At 44.9% G+C, this 22032-nt stretch overlaps 1 protein-coding gene across 2 annotated transcripts in view; it reads right to left on the reverse strand.

Moving 5' to 3' along the window:
- LOC147434152 (uncharacterized) overlaps positions 1-22032 on the reverse strand; it is a 61070-nt gene that overhangs the window by 38003 nt on the left and 1035 nt on the right. For both annotated transcript variants that reach the window (XM_086490732.1, XM_086490731.1), the window contains exons 2-4: positions 21625-21869; positions 21311-21425; positions 21132-21209 (exon numbers count right to left, since the gene is read on the reverse strand). In XM_086490732.1, the coding sequence (XP_086346858.1) occupies positions 21132-21209; positions 21311-21425; positions 21625-21837 (406 nt within the window). In that variant the 5' untranslated portion in view covers positions 21838-21869. The remainder of the gene's footprint in view (positions 1-21131; positions 21210-21310; positions 21426-21624; positions 21870-22032) is intronic.

The raw sequence follows: 22032 nt of genomic DNA on the forward strand, positions 1-22032 counted from the left end.
ATTATTCTCGATTCCCCGACTCCAAAGCCGAAACCCGTTCCAGACGCAGTTTCCGCTCCCAGCTTATTCAGAGAAACGGTTACTTTCGCTCAACAGTCGGCATGGCCGAATCACAAGTTGGCGACGATAATATTTTACCCGAGAACCCGATAGCAATTTTCAAAAAGCAGATGACAACAATTTCATCAAGCCTCGCATCGATTCACACTCGCTTGGATCAGATGCAAATACAAACCTCTGCTTCCAACAGATCATCAACAATATCAAGATGGGCTTACTTAGTGGCACATATATCCGACCCTAGTCAAGTACTCGATCGTGAACGCCGCGACGCTGGACAAGTTCCCCCTCGCGAGCCATGCCCTACATTTAAGTCTTTCTTATCTAATGGTGGTAAAGTTGAAGATTTACTGATCCTTTCCTTGTGCAAGAGGATCCTTCAGAGGTCTAAGAGGCAACAACTCCCTCGACCTCCCCCTTCTCAATTGGAAGCCTTAATACCCGCTGAGAAAGCTGAAGATTCAGAAGATTTCGATTCTTGTGTGACAACAGACAAGCATATAAACCCTTCTTTGGCCGTGATTCAGGGAGGAAAATTCGCCTCGTCACCGCCCTTGCAGAATACAGTCTTTGTCTCTAAACAGATACCAAATGCTATGGTGAATGATAATTCTTCAAACTTGAAGACTCCAGTCCTTGCCTTCAGTGGTGCAAAGGATAAAACGGATACAAACTCTTGCAGCACGACTTCAGTCGTTGCACTTGAATCTTTGGACACAACTTGTTCTATTGATAAACCTTTACAGATAGAAATACCTCCAAAAACTACTCTGTCTCAGTCTACGACATCCCTTCAAAAGGAGTTTATTGCATAGTGACAGGGAATGGCCATTTTCAAGTCCCCGGTCCCCGTTCCCATCCCAATTTCCCGTTCCAGATCCTCGTTCCGTGTTTCAAACGTGAGCAACCGAAACAGGGAATGGCATTTCATGCATGTTGCCGTTCCGATTTCCCGTTCCGAGTAACTATGGTTTATTGTTCCAGACAAACCAATGGAATACTTTACAGATTTCCAACTAGTGGTCATCACTCAAAAGAAAACTCAAGTCAATTTACCAATAATTTCACTCGAAGCAGATACAGATTCAATCTTTTATTGGACAAAGCTCGAAGTTATAAATGACTTTGACAAAGGCAATAATCAAGTTGCAGATGTGATACTCATACTTTTGACAAAGATGAGACAAGTTGCAGATATGATTAGATTTCAATTTGGCAAAATAATCATGGTCAATAACACTGCCATGACATGGGACTTAACAGAAAGTGCTTTGGATGCAAAAGCACTACAACAATACATTTCCTTCTCCCGGAGTTTTCTTCAATTACCCTGGGTTTTATTTAAAGAGGGAGGGAAAGTCACGATTGTGACAAATGTTGCAGTATTACTTCTCTTCCTAGTTGCAGATACGCGAAGGGCCATGCCAAGCAGGACCCCTACGCTTGGATGGTCACACCCCTTCGCCCAAAGGACGTGTCACTTCGCCAAAAGTCACACTCCTTCGACGACTGGTCACACCTCTTCGCTCTACGGGTGCGACTCTTCGCCCAATGGTTGCAGCTCTTCGCCGAAAGGTGTGTCTTTACGTCTAAAGTCATGTCTCTTCACCAGGAGACGTGCCTTTTCATTTATGTCTCTTTGTCTTCTATATAAGGAGCCCTTGTATCACACATTCAATCAATAAAACACAGAGTCTTCTAAGTCTTGTTCTAAGTACAGTACAAGTTTCTTAAGTCTTAATCATGAGTTTAAGTACTTAATTAAGGATTAGCACCTAGAATCCTTACACCTCCGTTGACTTGGCCACAGAGTAACAAAATGATCCCCATGTCAAACTGCACGTAATGATGCGAAGACATTTTGCCGTCCAAAAATAGCAGTCCCCAAACTTTAGGAGTTTCTGCCATTACATTCTTCTAGGTCATCTGACCCTCTTTGTACACAGCAGCCACACCCAGAACTGAAATGTAGCCTATGTAGCAAAGGATTCCGCTTTGGCTGGCCAATGACCCCACTTTGGCTAACATAGTCCTTGTCCAACCTTAGTGCTCTTTAGCCCTCAGGCCTGGACTCTCTCTGAACAGTTCCACACTAGCTATGCAATGCAGGGCAGTTAGATTTCCAGAGGGGTGTTTCCAAAAGGTAAACAAACGAAATTCCCCAAAGAAAGAGAAAATAAACAAAAATGGAATTGCCACTGGCTGGTGACAAGATGGGGCATAGATTTTGTAGGTCCAATTACTCCCTCTACCCAACCCGGCAATCGGAAGTATCTCTTGGTGGCTACAGATTACGCAACAAAGTGGGCAGAGGTACTGGCAACAACGAACTGCACTGTCACTACGGTAGCCAAGTTTCTCTACGAAGATATTTTGTGCAAGTTTGGATGTCCCTTGGAAATCACCAGTGACAGGGGTAGTCGCTTTGTGAATGAAACAATTTCTACCTTGCTTGCCAACTACAAGATTTTTCACCGAAAATCTTGTTCCTATTACCCTAGAGCAAACGGGCAGGCAGAAAGCACTAATAAGGTTCTGATAGCACTCCTGCGGAAAGCATGTCATCTTCATCCCTCGACTTGGATCCACGGTACACTTTGGACATATCGAACTTCTTTCAAAGCCACAACCAATCACACCCCATTTCAATTGGCTTTCGGTTTGTAAGCGACAGCACCTTTCGAATTCAACTCAGGATCTCCGCAAGTGGGCAGTCTTCGTGCCAATGGAGATTTGGGGTCGGCATCTGTCTCTCGTCTTTTCCTTTTGGATGAAAGCCGAAGTTTGGCTTCACTGGCTCTGGAAGCAGAGCAGCTTCATCGTAAAGCCTGGCATGATCGCCATCTCAGAAAGCCGCAAATAACGCAAGGAGCACTGGTGCTACTTTATCAAGCCAAGTTTCTGAAAAAAGCAAAGAAGTTGGTCCTAGCATGGCAAGGACCATATAAGGTGATGGAGATTCTACCCCACGGAGCTGTACAATTAGCCACTCTCAAAGGAGTTCTCTGCCGTTAGTCAAGGGATCTCGGATCAAATGCTATCATGCTTAAGCTGCAGCTCAAGGGTCTAACCGGTCTACAATCATGTGTTGAGCTTGTCGATTCCTGAACCTTTAAATCATAGTTACCCGGAACGGGAAATTGGAACGGGGAACGGGGAACGGCAACATGCATGAAATGCCATTCCCTGTATCGGATACTCATGTTTGAAACACGAACGAGGATCCGGAACGGGAAATTGGGATGGGAACGGGGAACGGGGAACGGGGAACTGAAAATGGCCATTCCCTGTTACTATGCTTTAAATAACTTCAGAATCACTATCTTCGGCATCCTTGCTGTTCCTTTTCATCTTATTTCATACACCCTCTCCTTAAACCGCTCTCCTTCTGCAGACTCTGTTAAGCTCAATGGGTTTGATTCCGGAATTGGATCAACTCTACCCTTCACTCTCTATCTTCAATCTCTGCCCTGTGTAAATCCCTTGTGTTGGGTGTGTAGGAATGATTCTAGTTTGGGGCATAACCTATTCTCCTTAACCCCGACTCAGTCCTTTTTCAAAGCACAGAATTCTTTGATCTATAGCGTCTCATGTGAAACTCGGTTCTCTTACTATGCATAAATGCATGAGTATTCTTGAGTGGGGTATTTATGAAGGTTGCTGTTGTACTTGTACCTGCTGTGTATTGCTTCTGCTGTCCTCTCACTCCTTCCCTTTGCTTTCTTCTTCTTTTGCTTTGTGAGTGCCTTGAAAATACCATTAACCCCTCACCTAACCTAACCCTGATGAATTGTTGCGTAACGGTCTTTCTATAACCAAGTGGGGAAGATTGGCTATGCCGTTTCCTTTTCCTCTTCAATAGCACCCTCTTCAATAGCAAGTCTTGCGTTCAACTCCTCGGCGTGATCTTTATGATCTCTGAATAGTTTCCTGCACGTTAAAACTCTCTTCTTCTTCCTCTACCACCCTCTGTTTTCACCCCTAACCCTCCCCTTTCCCTCGCCCTAACTTAACCCCTATTCCCTCGCCACTCGCCCTCTCCCATTCCCTCGCCCCTCGCCCCTCGCCCTCGCCCTCGCCCTCGCCCTCGCCCTCGCCCTCGCCCCCTTATCCCCTATAGCCCTCGCTACCCTTATCCCCTTCCCCTCGCCCTCGACCCTCCACCTCGCCCTCGCCCCTAAAGCCCCTCAAGTCCCTCGCCCTCCTCAGCCCTCGCCCTCGCCCTCGGCTCTCTCCCTTTCCCTCCCCTCGCCCTCGCCCTAGCCCTCACCTAACCCCTCGCCCTCGCCCCTAAAGCCCCTCAAGTCCCTCGCCCTCCCAGCACCCTCGCCTCTTGGCTGCTGCGCCAAACGCAATCAAAAAAAAAGACCAGAAAAGCACATTAAAAAATAAAAATAAAAAAACATCTAGAAAGCGAAAGCTTACTTACCTGGCTTTAGCTTCAATTTAAACGTAAATCAACCTCAATTCTTCATATCAAAGGCGCCAAGCGTACTCCTGACTCCAACCTCTTCCCATAGCTAGGGTGCCTCCCAAGCTCCGTCACCCTGCTACCCAAGTTTCTCAGTGGAAGTCACCAAGTTTCTCAAGTTTCTCAGTGGAGGTCCTCGGCACAGTTTATAAAGATGGTTCGTACTCGGAATAAAGAAAAGCATCTCCAATAAGAGGAAGAGTCCTCTGCCTCTGGGGATAGCTCTGACAGTAAATCAGACTATACTCCTAGTTCACAGGAATCTTCAGAGGAAGATTCATCACAATCAGTCACTGCTGACAAGGTCACCACTCTCCAGGTGCCTTGCCCGTGTGGTGCCCTCTCCAAGGTACCTTTACTAATGATATATCATTTACAGGCGCCCAACCCGGCACTCAAGGATGTGTTCTCTCAGCAGCAAATGATACACTTGGGCCTTCAAAATTTGTCTCAAGCCGATTTGTCCTACAATATCTCTACTGCCAAGCTAAGTTCCCTCTTCCAAAGCTGAATAGTACTACGCTTACAATGGAGGATATCGGACAAGCTATGGGAATATTGAATGTGCTGACACCTCTGCAGGTAACCAAAACCTTCTCGAATCTCTCACCAGAAGAAACTGCAAATGCTTGCCAGGAACTTTTCCTGGACTCCCATCCAGATTATCACAGGAGTCAGCAATTCTATTCAGTGTTACAGTATTATTTTTTACTGCGCGCACCGGACAGAACAGGGGTTCCATCTTCTCCAAGTTCTCCAGCAATATGCGATGCTTTTTTTTTGTCTGTACCACTGCCTGCCGTATCCATTTCACCATCTGCTGTTTAAAGCACTACAGGACAGGGCAAAGCGTTTTCGGACTCAACGTAAAGGGAAAGCGGAAAGGTTCAATTCCTATGCAGCCCCTATTATGTATTGGGTAGTGCAAATTATGCAGCAAAAGGGAGATGCAACAGCTGTTCTCACCCTGCAAGATGATCCAAAAGAACAAGACCGTTCCAAAATGACCAAAGGAAAAGGCATCTTACGCAAGAGGGCAAAGGTACAAAAAGATTCGTTTGAGCAACTAGCAACACTACCCTTCTCCGAATCACGGGTCAAAATCTCTGACGTCCATACTACAACACCAACAGTGCATATGTCTACTTCTGTGGCCACCTCAACTTTCACACCACCTCTTGTGAGTAGTGTTGTAGTCACTAAAACACAACCTCCAGTTGTGTTGCCAGCACCACGTACTACTCCTAGTGTAGGGGTACTGCAGGGGCATCTAGCTCTGGGACACCTACATCTGAAAAGCATGACATATATGAGAATTTTGCACCTCAGGCGGACAGACTTTTAGATGCGGACAGAAGAGCCATTGCGACGATTATGAATGTAGCCCTCTCATTGCAAGGTAACAACGGTCTGCATCGGGCTTGCTATGACAATATGCAAAAGGAAGTGCAAGCTCATCTTCAACGAGCGATGGATAGGGACAATTTAATTGCTACGGCTCAAGATCGCATAAAAATCTTAACTCAACAGGTAGTGGACCTCAAACATATCGTCCACACTCAGCAAAAACAGTTAAAAGAGGCAAATGATATGGCCGCAGCAATTCAGGACCTCTCTCCTGTGGTACATACACTATGTCCCTCATCTGCAAAATACCAGACAGTTCCAGCTACAGCTACAACTACAACTACAACCCCCGTTTCTACGCAAGTTCCTACTATGGCAACACAGATACAGACAGACGTTTCCAAAGCCCATTCAGGGGATTCTCAAACAGCAAAGAAGGCAAATCCCACCAATATGGAGTCTAAGCCAACAGGATCGGTCTCATCACAATTTCATGCACCCTCTATGGCCTCCCCCTCCTAGTCCCCATCCTTTCCTCAACACTTCTACGGCTTCCCTGGATTCCAACAACCTGTTCCACCCTCTCAGCCTAGCCAGTCTTTTCCTGGGTTTCCACCAGCTCCACCTACTCACCCTACGCAGCCTGCTGCTCCTCATGGGGTGGCTACTCCATACCCGATGTACCCTCCTCATGGCCACTACCCCTCACCATACACTTGGCCTCCATCTCCTTTACGCACCTTTCTATCAGCCTCCTCCTCCTCCTCCATCATCCGACCACCAACAGTAGATCGCCGATATTTCAGTTCTTCAGTTCCGCTCTCCGGAACAGGCAACGGTCTTCTTGTGGGCAACCTGTAGCAGGCTACAGTCACTTTCACAGGACAGTTAGTTTACAGTTGGTCTTTGGTCAGTTGGTCTTTAGTCTGGTCGGTTCACACTAGACAGACTCGCTGGGCAGAGACGTGGCAGGGATACGGTGGTCTAATGGACATCGTGGCCAGGTCACCACCGCCACCCAGTGGGGATAGACTTAGATGATGTTCTTTATGAGCCGTTGGTGGCTCTTCATGATTGGTACATATGAGTAGTCGTGTTGGGCCAGTGGTTTTATCTGGAATGTAGTCGTCTAGAGTGAGTGAGTCCGTACACAGAGCACGTCTTCACCATCCCTGCACATCTGAGCCTCGACACCCCATTGTACCTGTGAGTCCTGGGCTGGAGCTGAGTGCGCTGCCACGCTAGAGTCTTTATCAGTCTTTGAGATAGTCGAGTCATATGTTCTGGTCTGCTGTTGCGTCTTGTGAGCTCTGTTGATGTCTATTGTTTCCTTTCTGTTCAGCCTGTTTGAGTGAGATTCAGTCTGTTTGAGTGAGATTGTCACGCACATTGCATTGAGGACCACCCACTGTAGAGAGCACGACACGTTATCCGCACTACAAGAACCTTGAGCAAAATATGGAACACTCATCTTGAGATAGAACAACATTCATTCCGCTGCACCTAACATTGGTATCAGAGCTTTGGAAGTGTTCTGTATCACTCAAGGAAAGAACCACAAGAATCACAAGGATTTTTTGCTTGTTGCGGTCGCACGAATCCAAGTTCGCTTGGGCGTGTCGATTCCTAATCGTGTTTTGAAGAGTGACAAGAATCCTAGGAAAGAAGGGCTTGTCCAGCCTCCCCTTGTGCCTCTTTTCACTCATTGAGAGCAGACCGTGCACTTAGCGGCCGACCAATCGACGTGAGGTGGGAAAAAGCAACCTTGGTGTGAGCGCAAGGCCGCCAAGGGGTGCGTCCGCGGAAAAGAGTAGAACTCGGGTGAAGAGAAGATCCTTCTCAAACACAAATTGCAAGCGAAAGAAAACCTCAAGACCCTCAAGAACCCAAGTTCCTCGTGAACTTAACTCGAAGCGGAATGGATACTTCGCATACAGGTGATGAGCATGAGAGAGGCGACGAAGAGTTCTCCCCACCAAGAGATTTTTCCGACCCTCCCCCTTCGCCATCTACGCCTCGAGTTGTACCAACTTTCATGGAGGCGATGGTCAAGTCGATGTTGGACATGATGGCCCAACAACAAGAAGCGACTCGCGAAGCGACTCGCCTTGCGCTGGCACAACAAGAAGCGAATCGAATTGCGCTGGCACAACAAGAAGAGACTCGCATTGCTTTGGAACGCGAGCGCGAAGAACGAAATGAAAGAAATGCCATGAAACAAGCAACAGATCGCATTGCTTTAGAACGCAAGCGCGATGAACAAAACGAAAGAAAAGCACAAAGAAAGGAGGAACGGGAAGCTCAAAGAGCGGCCTTGGAGGCCGAGCGTGAGGCTCAAAGAGACCTCCTCACTCAAGAATTGGTTCGACAAGTACTTGCCTCGAAGTCCGAACCAGCCAAAGATCATGGGAGTTCCTCAAACGGCGCAAGCCACGATGCAAACTCCAACAATCCAGTCACAGAGAAGTTGACTTTCAGTAAGTATGATGGTAAGATGGATGCTACGATTATTCATTCTTGGTTGCATCAATTTAATGCTTATTTTGCGACAACTAAGAAGACAGGGAATAGCAAGGTTTTGATGGTAGCCATGTACCTTGCAGGTGATGCCATCAATTGGTACCACGCATGGCAAGAGGCATAGTTAGCCGTGCACCTAGAGGAAGCCGACGAATTCACGCCCCTTTCCTTCAATTGGGCTGATTTCTAAGACAAGCTGAAGGCGCGGTTTATGCCACCTCAATACCTCGCACAATTGAAGGACGATTGGCGCGCTCTCAAGCAAAATGGTATGCCAGTTATGTCTTTTTCTAATCGTGTTTTGTAGCTAGGTACCCAATTACGCAAGTCGGATGATGAACGCAAAGAGGCATTCCTTTATGGATTGGACGAGTATATCAAGTACGATGTCGAGGTGCTCGATCCAATCGATCTCAATAAGGCGGTAGCGATTGCTCTCGCACTGGAGATGAAGCACAACAAGGGCAAGCCTAAGGAGAACAAGACTTCCACAAGAACCTCTCAGACTTCTCAGAACCCTCTGAACGGTAAGAACGGTAAGAATGGTAACTCTTCTAACCAATCTTCCAACAGTCTCTTTGAAAAGAATTCTTCCAATGAACCTAAGGGTAAGGCTAACACAATTGCTAAACCTAAGCTCATTCCAGATGAAAAGGTAGCACAAGGAATTGTAGGAGGATACATCACGTCGGAAGAGCAAAGCACTTATTCTAAGGAAGGTCGTTGTTTTCATTGTCACATTAAGGATCACATAAAAAGAACATGTCCTAAGCTTGAATCGAATGAATCTAAAGATTCCACAGAACCCACTTCCACTGTCAATGCAATTACTGATAACACGACTGTGTCCCAAGTTTCTCTTGACCCTCCCATTGATGATTCTCTCATTAAATGTTATGGTCATATGTCGGGACAGCATTGTTATATTGTTTGACCAAGGTAGTATGCATGATGTGATCAGTCCCTCTCTTGTTGAGAGAGCCCACCTAGAAGTTAGTCAGAAATCTCCTCTCGAGGTCTCTGGCTTTGTTCCCGGTATGGACTCTCTCATCACACAAGAGTGCCTTGGTGTGTTGTTTACAATTCAACAAGCTGCTTTCAGTAGAAGATTTTTTGTATCTCCTCTCTCAACATGTGATATGATTTTGGGCATTCGATGGTTTCGTGAGCTTCACCCTCTCATTGATTGGGAGGCTAACACTTCCACTCTCTATGCCAAAAGTGACTCTCCCATTGTCATTCGTGGAGAGGAAGTTGTTCATTCTCCCTCTCTCATTGCTAATGTGCAGGACAAGATTGAACGGATTCAGGAGAAGGAGACTCTCTCAGTCTCTTCTTCTCCAAAGCATGACCCACAAGATTTGCATGATTATGAGAAGCATGATGAATTGGATGATAATGATGAGCATGATGATTTAGATGACATTGACAAGCATGATGATTTGCATGATCAAAATGTGATTTCTCACAAGCATGATGAGTTGCATGAAGATGTGATTGTTCACAAGAAGGATGAGTTAGTTTATGCTTTTTCTAGCGAAGCTAACCTCGTTGCAGATTCAATCAATCACGAAGGATCAATCTTGGCTCTCGAGCCTAGGTCCAAAGAACCCCTTCAGGAAGAACCGATCTTGGCTCTCAAGCCTCGGTCCAAAGAACCCTCACAGGAAGTATTATGTGTTCGCATGATTGATACACACGCATTGTTCGAGTGTTTCATTCGTGATCGTTTCCTGTATTTTGGTCAGCGTCTTTATGTGATCCCTTTTACTAGGCATGACATATTGTACGTTGAGCACGTTTCACTCATGAATGAGCACGAATGTATGCCGATTGTTCATGAAAAGCTGAAAAGTATGTATGTAAGGAAGTCACATTCCATGTCTCTTCCTTGGCATGACACATTCGTAGAACAAGCACATGAAAGTATGAGCACCACGCATAGGCATTTCCGTTGTGAATTGCCACAGTTGATTGCTTTAGCTTAATAGAGAAAGATTCGATCTCATTGTTTGCATGTGTTTGATGAACGGTTTGTCACTTCGTCTCTATGTTCATCTACATTGCATACACAGTCTTTAGCGAAGACAAGATTTTTTCCATTCACTTTACATGGAATAGGTATGTTCATGGTTTTGTGTTGGAAGTGGTTTCAGGAATTTTCAGCCATGGAGATTCTTGAAGAAGGACGAAGAATGACTCACGACGAAGTTGAAGCATGAACGAAGGAGCCACAAAGATTTTGTCGCTTTCGACGCGGCCCAAAGAAGAAGGCATTGCAGACCTTTATGAAGTTCAAGTACCGCACGACCCACACATCAGAGTGGGCCGGCGAAGAGTCCCTTCCACGATTCCGGATGCTTCTGGCGATCTCCCTCGACACCATACACTTCAGTACCAGTACCTCACTTTGAAAAGGAGGGGATGTCACGTGACACATCCAACCCTATGTGTCCATGGACAAGCTACAGCATGTCAGGGTTCAGTCAATCCAGTCAGTCTAGATTAAAAGTGATCTGGCACTTTTGTGAGTCTATTCGTAGACCGTGCATGCCCAGTCACTTAGTGTAGATGCATATCCTTTGGTTGCACACAGCATGATCATAAGCATTCCCATCAGAATCCATTAGAATCCTTCAGAGGAATTTTCCAATGCATTTAGCCTATTTTAACTATTTTTAATATTTTTTACTTATTCTTTTTAAGTGACTTTTGTTGGAAAGTAGGTAGGGCAAATTGAGTAAGTTTGTATATAAGTAAACCTAGACTAGCACTAAATGGCAGAAGAGGCAGCAGGAGCTCCACCGCTCAACAGGCAACTTCTCAAGCAAGACTCCTAACCCTAGGCGATTCTACCCCCAAGCAGAGTCTCCTAGCGTTTTCCTCAAGAAGCCATCGCCACACTTCAGCCTTGGCGTTTTCCATCAAGCATCATCGCCACCCAATCCTTGCCCTAGCACTTTGCATCAGATCTTCACCGCAAGAAGTCTCAGCCCTAGCGTTAGTAAAAAGCCTCATCGCCATCAAGTTCTAGCCTAGCATTTTCAGCAGATACAACCTCAGCATGCAACGTTTTTCAACAATAAAGAACGTGCAGTTTCAGCCCTAAAAGAGTAGCAGATTCAGCCCAAAGAACATCAGTTTTCAGCCCTACAATAGATGCAGATTTTCAGCCCTAAAGACCAGCAAAATCAGCGTTTTCCATAGCGTTTTCGGCAATAGCAGATTTCAGCCCATAGCGTTTTTGGACAGCAAATAAAAGATTGCAGATTTCAGCCCTTAGGTCAGTGTCGCCATCCCCATCGTCATCGTCGACATAACCTAGACTTGCATCAATCACAGGCATTCACTTTGTACCAGATTGTGCAATCATAAGTATACCACTCTCGCCGACGAGAGTGGGGCCTTCGGAGAAGGGTTTTACAACAGTCTCTGGTGTCGTATTCTCTTCTCTGTCTATCTCTCAGTCTCATACACTTGCACGCACAGTGTCCATCCACTATGTCGTGATCATAGCACTCTTCATTAAGAACGGAAGGCTCTCCCTTCCATAAGAACTAAAAGGAACTGTAGCAGGCTACAGTGTCACTTTCACAGGACAGTTAGTTTACAGTTGGTCTTTGGTTAGTTGGTCTTTGGTCTGGTCGGTTCACACTAGACAGACTCGCTAGGCAGAGAGACGTGGCAGGGATACGGTGGTCTAGTGGACATCGTGGCCAGATCACCACCGCCACCCAGTGGGGATAGACATAGATGATGTTCTTTATGAGCCGTTCTTTATGTTCTTTATGAACCCTAAACCTTTCGACTTAAACCTATCAACTGTGGCAAATCCCAACGGAAATGCCGATGCTTGATGTAAGGTGCAACAGAAGTGAATGTTGAACTTTGCTCAAGATGAGTGCTCCGAACTGTGCTCAAGGGTTCCTTTTGCTTACGGAAGGGAGAGCCTTCCGTTCCTTTAGTGAGAGAGTGCAAATGATCACAACAAAGTGGAGAAACACTGTGATTGAAGGTGCTAAGACTAAGAGAGAGAGAGAGAGAGATAGAGAGAGAGAGAGAGAATACGACACCAGAATGTTGTCAAACCCTCCTTCAAGGGCCCCACTCTCTATGGCGAGAGAGGTCTATGCTATTGATTGCACAAATCTAGTACAATGGTCTAGATGCAATGGACTTGCAGACGATGTCGACGACAATGATGACGGCGACGAGACAGACTGAAATAATCTGAAAAGGCTAGGGACTGAAATCTGCAAATCTGGTATCTGCTAAATTCTGACACTGTGTCAGTGAGGACGGCAATGACAACGACGCAACGAGGATGCGCTGAAAACGCAGATGCTCAAATCTGCGAACAGTCGGTTGGAACTGAAAACACCGGCTGATCTGACCGTGCGGCGAGGATTTGTAACAGACTTGGACACTTCAAGTCAAGAATCTACCGCGACAGCACCAAATAATCACTTCAAAACAGTTCACAGTTCACAATTTATTCGACACTAGCCCGACGGAGTTCCATGCCTAGAGATATTGGCCCCAAAGACTGGCGCCCCTTTCGGTATTTCTTTTTGTATTAATCTAAGTTCAAAGTACAAGAGTGTGAGCAGTCGCTCACACTCAGACTCTGCGTCCAGATGCTCTAAGTTGTGAGTGGCCTACCCAAATATTTAAAGAGTACAAGGGATGCCAAAAGCAGAGCCCCAAAAGCTAAAAATCAAAAGCCCAAATAAAGCAAAGGCTCTTTCTCTCTCTTGCTTGTAAAAATAAAGCAAGTCCCAAAAAGTTGTCCATAATTAGCTTTTAAAAATAAAGTAGAAAAGCTCTCTCTCAAGCTCTTTTGGATAAAAGCAAAAGAGTTTCTGTCACAAAGTGATGACGTGTCTGCCCGAGAGCATGCGAGAAACCCTAGCCCTCACTGCTGCTGAAAACCCTATGCTACAAACCCTAACCCTAAAATCTGCAAACCCTAAAATCTGCCAAAAACCCTAACCATAACCCTAAAAACTGTCCTAAACCCTAACCCTAACCCTAGCAGCAGGCTGAAAATCCAAAAAATGGCGCTCGCTGAATTTGCGGCAGTTTTTCTGTTGCTTTTGCGTCAACTTTTGCTTTATTCCTCCACGCAAATTATGTGTGTGTGTGTGTGTGTGTGTGTGTGTGTGTGTGTGAGAGAGAGAGAGAGAGAGAGAGAGAGAGAGAGAGAGAATTTTGCTTTTGGAACTGAAGCTTTTGGGGCTTTGTTTTTGGCATCTCTTGTAAACAATAAATAAGCGGTTTGGGCTTATACTGTGCAGAGCATCGGGACGTAGAGTCTGAGAGTGAAACCCTAACCGCTCTCTTGTACTTTGATCATTGATTAATACATAAAGAAATACCGAAAGGGGCGCCAGTCTTTGGGGCCAATATCTCTAGGCACGGAACTCCGCCGGGCCAGTGCAAATCTATTGTGATCTGTGAATTGTTTTGAAGTGGTTATTTGGTGCTGTTGTGATTGATTCTTGACTTTGAGTGTCCAAGTGTGTTAGAGTGGTATCAAAGCACGGCCAATTTCTCTTCTACAGGAAATCCGATCCCTAATTTTTTTTCCGCGGCACCTATGGCTTCACGCAAGGATCAATCGACTCCCTCTGCATCCGGAGATGCGGACAAGGATCACAACGAAGATTTCGGCAGAGTATGGCCCGCCTCGGCCTACTCAGGCGGAGCGAAAAGAGATGAAGCGTCATCAATTGATAAGCGATGCAACAAAGATGATGCTCAGTTTTGCGAAGGATCCAAAATTGGCAAAATATATGAGCGAGACTTCTTTTCAGGAAGTGCATGCGCAGTGGCAGAAAACCACTACACCACCCCCGGAACCCGCTCTCAAGAAACCTTCTGATCACAAGCAATATTCAAAGAAGGAATTAGAAGAGGTGGTTGATGCACGGATTATTCAGCTTTTTGACGCGCAGAAGAAAGCCAAAAAGCACGGCAAAGAAACAGAAGAAGCGTATTCGATTTGAAGGAGTACCCAGTTCTTCTTCTTCTTCTTCTTCTTCTCACAGTTCTTCTAGCTCTTCAAATTCGAGCGAAGAAGACAAAAAAGGCAAAAAGCGAAGCAAGAAACAACGCTTCGGAAAGGGCAAGAAAAAGGCAAAGAAGTCTAAATCTCGCTCAGTGAGTGACAGTTCTACAGAGGACTCATCTACAGACAGTTCAGACTCTGATGACGGCAACTTTTATGAGATTGTTGAAAGTGCTGCGAAGGTTCCACCCTTCCTAAGCACGAAAGATAAGACTTTTGAAGCGGATGAATATACGTGAGACCTAGATACGACTTTTGCCAAGGTTCGCGAGACTTTGCAAAAATCTCAAGAACGACAAGAAAAGGCAACGGATCGCCATCCTCGTGACTTGAAATTGAAGGAGGATGATTGGGTGCTCTTACGTTTGGAGAAGGCACTTCTAAGAAAGAAAAAGGAAAAGGAGGGGAAAGGAGAGGCTTTTTCCAAAGTTTAGTATGCCATACTACGGACCTTTCCGGATCACTGAAAAGATAAATGATCTCTCCTTCCTATTGAAACTACCTGATACTTGGAGGATTCACAATGCATTTCATGTGAGTCTCTTGAAACCTTTTAAAGGTGATGTGCCTGATGATGGGGAGCTTGATGAGCAACCCGAAGTGGAAGAAAACGAGGAGATCCTTGTTCCTGAACAGATTTTGGCACATAAGGATACGAAGAAAGGCAAAGTCCGAAGGCGGTTCTTGGTTAAGTTCAAGAACTATCCTGCATTTAATGCAAAGTGGATGGAGGAGGAGGACCTAGCAGATACTCCTCGGATTGTGAAACTTTACCTCGATGTTTTTGGTTTAGCATGGTCTACTCTAAATAGAACCCACAATTCAGCTTGGCCGGAGATCTGGTGCAGTGGGATGCACAAGAGGGGAGTTACTCCGCTCCTTTGTCAATAGATGCCTCGATTTTGATACTAAAGTCACTGATGTCTCTTTGAGCTTCAGGGATACTGAGAGCTGACAGTTTCTGTTGGATGACTTTATGAAATGGAATTCCTGATTTTGATACTGATTTGTTCTTGACTTCTTTTGAGTGCAGGAACCGATAGACGAAATGACTGCAGCATTTTGGTCTGATTGATCTTGAATAGACATGGTTGCAATAGGGATTAGTCAATCGGACATCGATGAGGTCCCGATTGGATTTAGATGGGATTGCTAGCTACATTGCCGATAAATCATGGTCTAAGATCCGAATGAATGTTGAACGTCATGTGATGTCTTGTGATTTCTAGTGATGTCGTGTGACGTGACTGTCGATTGGTACATGTGCTAGATGTGTGTTCCTAGTACATAGGTACTAACAGTCAGTGTCTGCTAAGACGGTTTATGACTTCTGTTTGTTTTGCAAGCGTAATCAAGGGCGAATACAATGCTTTCAAGAGGGGGGGTATGTCACAAAGTGATGACGTGTCTGCCCGAGAGCATGTGGGAAACCCTAGCCCTGACTGCTGCTGAAAACCCAATTCTGCAAACCCTAACCCTAAAACATGCAAACCCTAAAATCTGCCAAAAACCCTAACCCTAACCCTAAAAAATGTCCTAAACCCTAACCCTAACCCTAGCAACATGCTGAAAATCCGAAAATGGCGCTGGCTGAATTTGCGGCAGTTTTTCTTTTGCTTTTGCGTCAACTTTTGCTTTATTCCTCCACGCAAATTGTGTGTGTGTGTGTGTGTGTGTGTGTGTGTGTGTGTGTGTGTGTGTGTGTGTGTGTGTGTGTGTGAGAGAGAGAGAGAGAGAGAGATTATTTGCTTTATTTTATTAAAACTCTCTTGTGTGAGAGAGAGAGAGAATTTTGCTTTTGGAACTGAAGCTTTTGGGGCTCTGCTTTTGGCATCACTTTTAAACAATAAATAAGTGGTTTGGGCTTTACACTCTGCAGAGCATCTGGACGTAAAGTCTGAGAGTGAAACCCTAACCGCTCTCTTGTACTTTGATCATTGATTAATACATAAAGAAATACAGAAAGGGGCGCCAGCCTTTCGGGCCAATATCTCAAGGCACGAAACTCCGCCGGGCCAGTGCAAATATATTGTGATCTATGAATTGTTTTGAAGTGGTTATTTGGTGGTGTTGTGATTGATTCTTGACTTGGAGTGTCCAAGTCTGTTACAGTTTCTCTCTATTGCGTAGAAAAAACAAATCCCATGCGTAGCAAAAAGCTGCCCACGCAACAATGCTTTTCTCGCATGCTGCTGCGACGTCATCAGTCCGCAAATCACGGAGGTGTCCGTACAGCTGCCACGTGTCAGCAGCTCCAGCCATCAAATTAGGGTTTCATCAGCTAGCAAATTAGGGCTACGATTAGGGTTTCAGCAAAATTAGGGTTTTTGATTTTAGGGTTAGGGTTTCCTGCGGAGCGGGCAGCCACGTCATCACTTTGTGACATAGCCCCCTCTTGAAAAAATTGTAGTCGCCCTCGATTACGCCTACAAAACAGACAGGCCATAAACCGTCTTAGCGAACACTGGTTGTTAGTACCTACGTACTAGGAACACACATCTAGCACATGTACCAATTGACAGTCACATCACACGACATCACAGGACATCACATGACTGTAGCAGCCTTGGATACTCCAAGTCAAGAATCTACCGTGACAGCACCAAATAACCACTTCAAAACAGTTCACAGTTCACAATTTATTCGACACTCGCCCGGCGGAGTTCCGTGCCTAGAGATATTGGCCCCAAAGACAGGCCCCCCTTTCGGTATTTCTTTTTGTATTAATCTGAGTTCAAAGTACAAGAGTGCAGGCAGGCGCTCACACTCAGACTCTGCGTCCAGATGCTCTGATACCACTGTAACAGACTTGGACACTCCAAGTCAAGAATCTACCGCGACAGCACCAAATAACCACTTCAAAACACTTCATAGTTCACAATTTATTCGACACTGGCTGGCGGAGTTCCGTGCCTAGAGATATTGGCCCCAAAGACTGGCACCCCTTTCGGTATTCCTTTTTGTATTAATCTGAGTTCAAAGTACAAGAGTGCGGGCAGGCGCTCACACTCAAACTCTACGTCCAGATGCTCTGAGTTGTGAGAGGCCTACCCACATATTTAAAGAGTACAAGGGATGCCAAAAGCAGAGCCCCAAAAGCTGAAAATCAAAAGCCCAAATAAAGCAAAGGCTCCTTCTCTCTCTTGCTTGTAAAAATAAAGCAAGTCCCAAAAAGTTGTCCATAATTAGCTTTTAATAATAAAGCAGAAAGCTCTCTCTCAAGCTCTTTTGGATAAAAGCAAGAGTTTCTTCTATTGCGTAGAAAAAGCAAATCCCATGCGTAGCCAAAAGTTGCCCACGCAACAGTGCTTTTCTCGCCTGCTGCTACCACATCATCAGTCCGCAAATCACGGAGGCGTCCGTACAACTGCCACGTGTCGGTAGCTCCGGCCATCAAATTAGGGTTTCAAAGCCAGCAAATTAGGGTTAGGGTTAGGGTTTCAGCAAAATTAGGGTTTTTGCTTTTAGGGTTAGGGTTTCTTGCAGAGCGGACAACCATGTCATCACTTTGTGACAGGATCTGCTACGGGAAGGTGAGATCTGCGAGGTTTGGGGTTGCTGTTGCAAAGTCTAAGTGCTGAAAATTGAAAACGCTGAGGTAATGGTTGATCCTGTCGCCGAGAATCTGCAAACGTTGATGGGAATCTGCAAGTGCAAAAACACCAAGCAGTTCTGGAATCTGTTAAAACGCTAGTGTTGATCTGATGATGTTGAAAACACCTGGGCTGATCTGCTGTAGATAAACGCCAAGGCTGATCTCAAGAGAAAAACGATGGCTGGTCTTGGTGGCCGAAAACGCTAGGGATTCCTTCCGGTCTTGTTGAGAAGGTGCACTGCCAGATGTTGGGTATCTGCTGCCTCTTCTGCCAGAGAGTGCTAGCGCTAGCTTTCTTATATGTCACCTTAGCCAATTTGCCCTACCCAGTTTTCCAACAGTCACTTATTAATAATAAGTGAAAAATGGCTAAAATAGGGAAAATGAGTTCTATGCACTGTAAAGTGCTTATGATGGCTACTGACTGTAATTCTGATGATCATGTTGTGTGCAACCAGATAATGCAACTACTAGTGCCTGGACATGCAAGGCTTGCGCATAGGCTCACAAAGGTGCCAAAACACTTCCTAATGACCTGAACCCTGGACCTGAAGTAGCTTGTTGTTCTGAAGGAAGAGGACTCTGGGAGCACAGTCGGAAAAAGAGTTGCAGGGATACCATACCCTGAGTCTAGAAAGTAAGATCCAGAGGCGAGAAATTTGGTTCTCGAGGATACGGAATAAGGAACGTTCGTTCCTTGGAATAGGGTTTCGCCCTAGAAATAGGAAGCTGAAGCTTCCGGGAACCATCAAGTCTTATTCTAGAACGAACGTGGTAATACGTTCGGTTCAAGTGCTTGTATAGACTTCTCCTCAGTAATAAAGATACTATTGCGGGGGGGGAGACAGCCCATCTTCTGGTCCCCAATACTGTGTTAATCTTCTCTCTCAATCTCTCTTGCTCTCTCTGTCTCTATATATATCCTCTGGCTTCAGTAATAAGTGATAAATCCTATTCATCCGAATATATTTTTTATTGCTATGCACTCCCGTTTGTGACACTAGCATGAAGAAGAAGAAGAAATCCCTTCGCCAAATTACTCTTTCATGAAAAACCTGGATAATATCATTCCTGATGAAGAACTTGAGTTACCCCCAGACGAGACTGTAGACCAACCACCAAACATAGAAAAGCAAGACAAGGATCATAGTAGGAAGAGTCGATACAGAATTCTTGTGGACAAGGATTCCAAAGCTATCTCCAAGAAGCGGTCCTGACACCACAAGAAGAAGAAGAAGACATTCAAAGCTGGAGATAAAGATGCTAAATTTGAATGTCATGATGGAAAGAGGATTGATATGAAGGCTCTCGCTTTTATTCGACAATTTGAGGTGGCCTTTGCACAAGGTAATTTCTCAGAGCGCTCAAAATTATGCCATGTGAGCATGTATCTGAAAGATACGGCTAGCAATTGATGGCTTACCACAATTCTTGAAATACGCAAACCCAAAGACTGGGAAGAGTTCGAAAAGGAGTTCAACGCTCCCCCGACTTTGTCAACGATGTGAAGAAAGAATGGGATTGGCTCTCCCAAAGAGAGAATGAAGTTGTGTCCGACTACGTCACCAAATTCTGGGTGGTCCTCCTAAAAGTTACTCCCTTTATGATTTCTAATGAAGAGACGATGCGTAAGTTTGAAGCTGGACTCCAGCTAATGCTTCAGAAAAGTATGAAGCTGTACCCCCGAAACACTCTTCAAATTATGATGCAGTCTGCTCTCATAGCCGGAAATTTGCATTCGAAAGGAACTAGCAAGAGTTTGATACCTTACTGCAAAGAAGAAAGCTCTCACTATTGAGGCAAAAACTACCACTCGAAAGTAACCTTCAGATCAGCCCAAAGGCCAAGAAAAGAAGGTAAAAGGAGCAAAGAAAAAGCAAATTCCTCACTCCCTCTCAGTTGAAGGCGTACATAGAAGAGGGAAAACGTTTCTATTGTGGCGAGAAAGGCCAGTACAAGGCTACGACGTTATTTTGGGAATGCCTTGGCATTATAGAATTCATCCTCTCCCATATTATGTAAATAAAAAACTCTCCTTTATTTTCAAAGGGCAGCAATATGATGTAGATGCAAGTGCTAGTGATTGGCCTATACCTATGGTCAATCACATCACTGTTAACAAGAAATAAAGAAATGCCTTTCTACTTACTTGATTTTTGTCAAAGAGAGAGAAATGAGTACTGAAAAATGTCTTGTCCAATTTAGATAAGGATCGTTTTACTGACACTCATCCAGATGACTAACCTCCTGAAAGACCGGAAGATCATTGTATTGATCTAATTCCGGCCAGTTCGCCCCCAAATTAGCCACCTTATCGAGTTAGTCTATTACAACAAGAAGAAATCCTTAAACAAGTAGATGAACTTCTTGAGAAGGGTCTTGTTCGACCTGGTACTTCTCCTCACTGTTCACCAGTCTTGCTTGTTCAAAAGAAAGACGGCATGATTTGAATGTGCATCGATTATCATATCTCACAACAAGCACCCTACATGATCTCACAAACAAAAATATCAAGTTTGTATGGGGATCCAGACAACAACAAGCCCTTCAAAGGCTTAAGTATCACTTGAAACATGGACCTGTACTAGTTCCCAAAGGCATCACTACTTTGGCACTCATACATGTGTGAGAACTATCTAAAGTCTTTGAAATTGCTGGTGTCTAGGAGAGCTCATGCATGGTCTACATGTAACTTGTGTCAGATTATAGGTGCTCTCTTTGGACTTAAAAATGTCCGGCCTTGTGCCAAAGGAAAGTGCAAGATGGAAATATCAACACGTAATGGCCCATCCATCAAGGGTGTATGAGGAAACCTCCACGGGCCAAGAGCATAGGAGTGGGCTGGCAATCACATGAATAATGGAGCATCTGAAGGTGTGAGCCCATTGAAGAATCAAACTCCTCTACTAAATGAGGAAAATACGCATGTGCAGAGAAAGAAAGAACATCTGCGATATGCCAAACTGGTCTATAAGACAAATCTGAATGTGCAGAACGGCCTCCGTGTGTCATGGAAGAGCAACAAAGTGTAGAGAGAAGAAGAGAGAGAGAGAGAGAGAGCCCTGTACCATTTATGACTTTACCAAAAACAACATGTTTCCCATCTAGTTGAGAGCATTCACCGAGAGAGATAAAGAACTGTGAGCCTACATAAAAGAAAATGAGGATCATCGCACCGCAAAAATCATCTTTTTAGTGCAAAAGGTTGCAAAGCATTCAATTCATCGTATGACGCAAAAAGGAGTACCATTAGTGTGGGCGCCATTATTTGCCATAGACAGGATGCCTTTGCCCTTGTGCAAAAGCTTGAAATTCTCATCATCGAACTTCTTCCCATAAATGGATTTTCCACAATCACCTCCCTGCATACACCATTTCAAATGAAGGACCCTTCACATTCCGGTATCAACACCAAAAAAAATGAGACTTCTTTTGTGTCAAAGAATGCAGCTCTTTGCCAAAAACTCTAGCTTAAATAAAGTAAATCTGCCCGTATGCCCCAGCAGCATAGTCACATGGTCGTTGGAATGCTATTTCATGGCGTTAGGAAGAGGGATCTACCTGTGCAATAAATCCCGGCACAATTCTGTTAATAGTTGACCCTTTGTATGTGCTGCCATCTTGCCCAGTGCAAAGGCTGCAAAAGTTCTCCGCTGTTATTGGAACGACATCTCTGCGCACTTCAACAATAAGACGGCCTATTGACCTGCCATCCACTGCTATTTCTAGAAAACATTTAGGGTTCGCTTGCTGCTTTCCTATGGCACAACCCATAAGTGTGATCAATCTGTCCAATTAACGTTCTCCTGTTGAAACAAATTGCAGAACCATAAAAAAATAACCAGCAGTGTATAAGAATTCTTGTACATTAAACAAAAACCTCACATGATTACATTAGCGATCCACTAATATGACCCTGAAAAAATAGTTAGAGTTTAAAAATTGTTTTGAGAAAAGCTTAAATGATGT

This window comes from Adiantum capillus-veneris, chromosome 19, assembly GCF_014529385.1.
Source record: "Adiantum capillus-veneris isolate H3 chromosome 19, ASM1452938v2, whole genome shotgun sequence".
NCBI lineage: Eukaryota > Viridiplantae > Streptophyta > Polypodiopsida > Polypodiales > Pteridaceae > Adiantum > Adiantum capillus-veneris.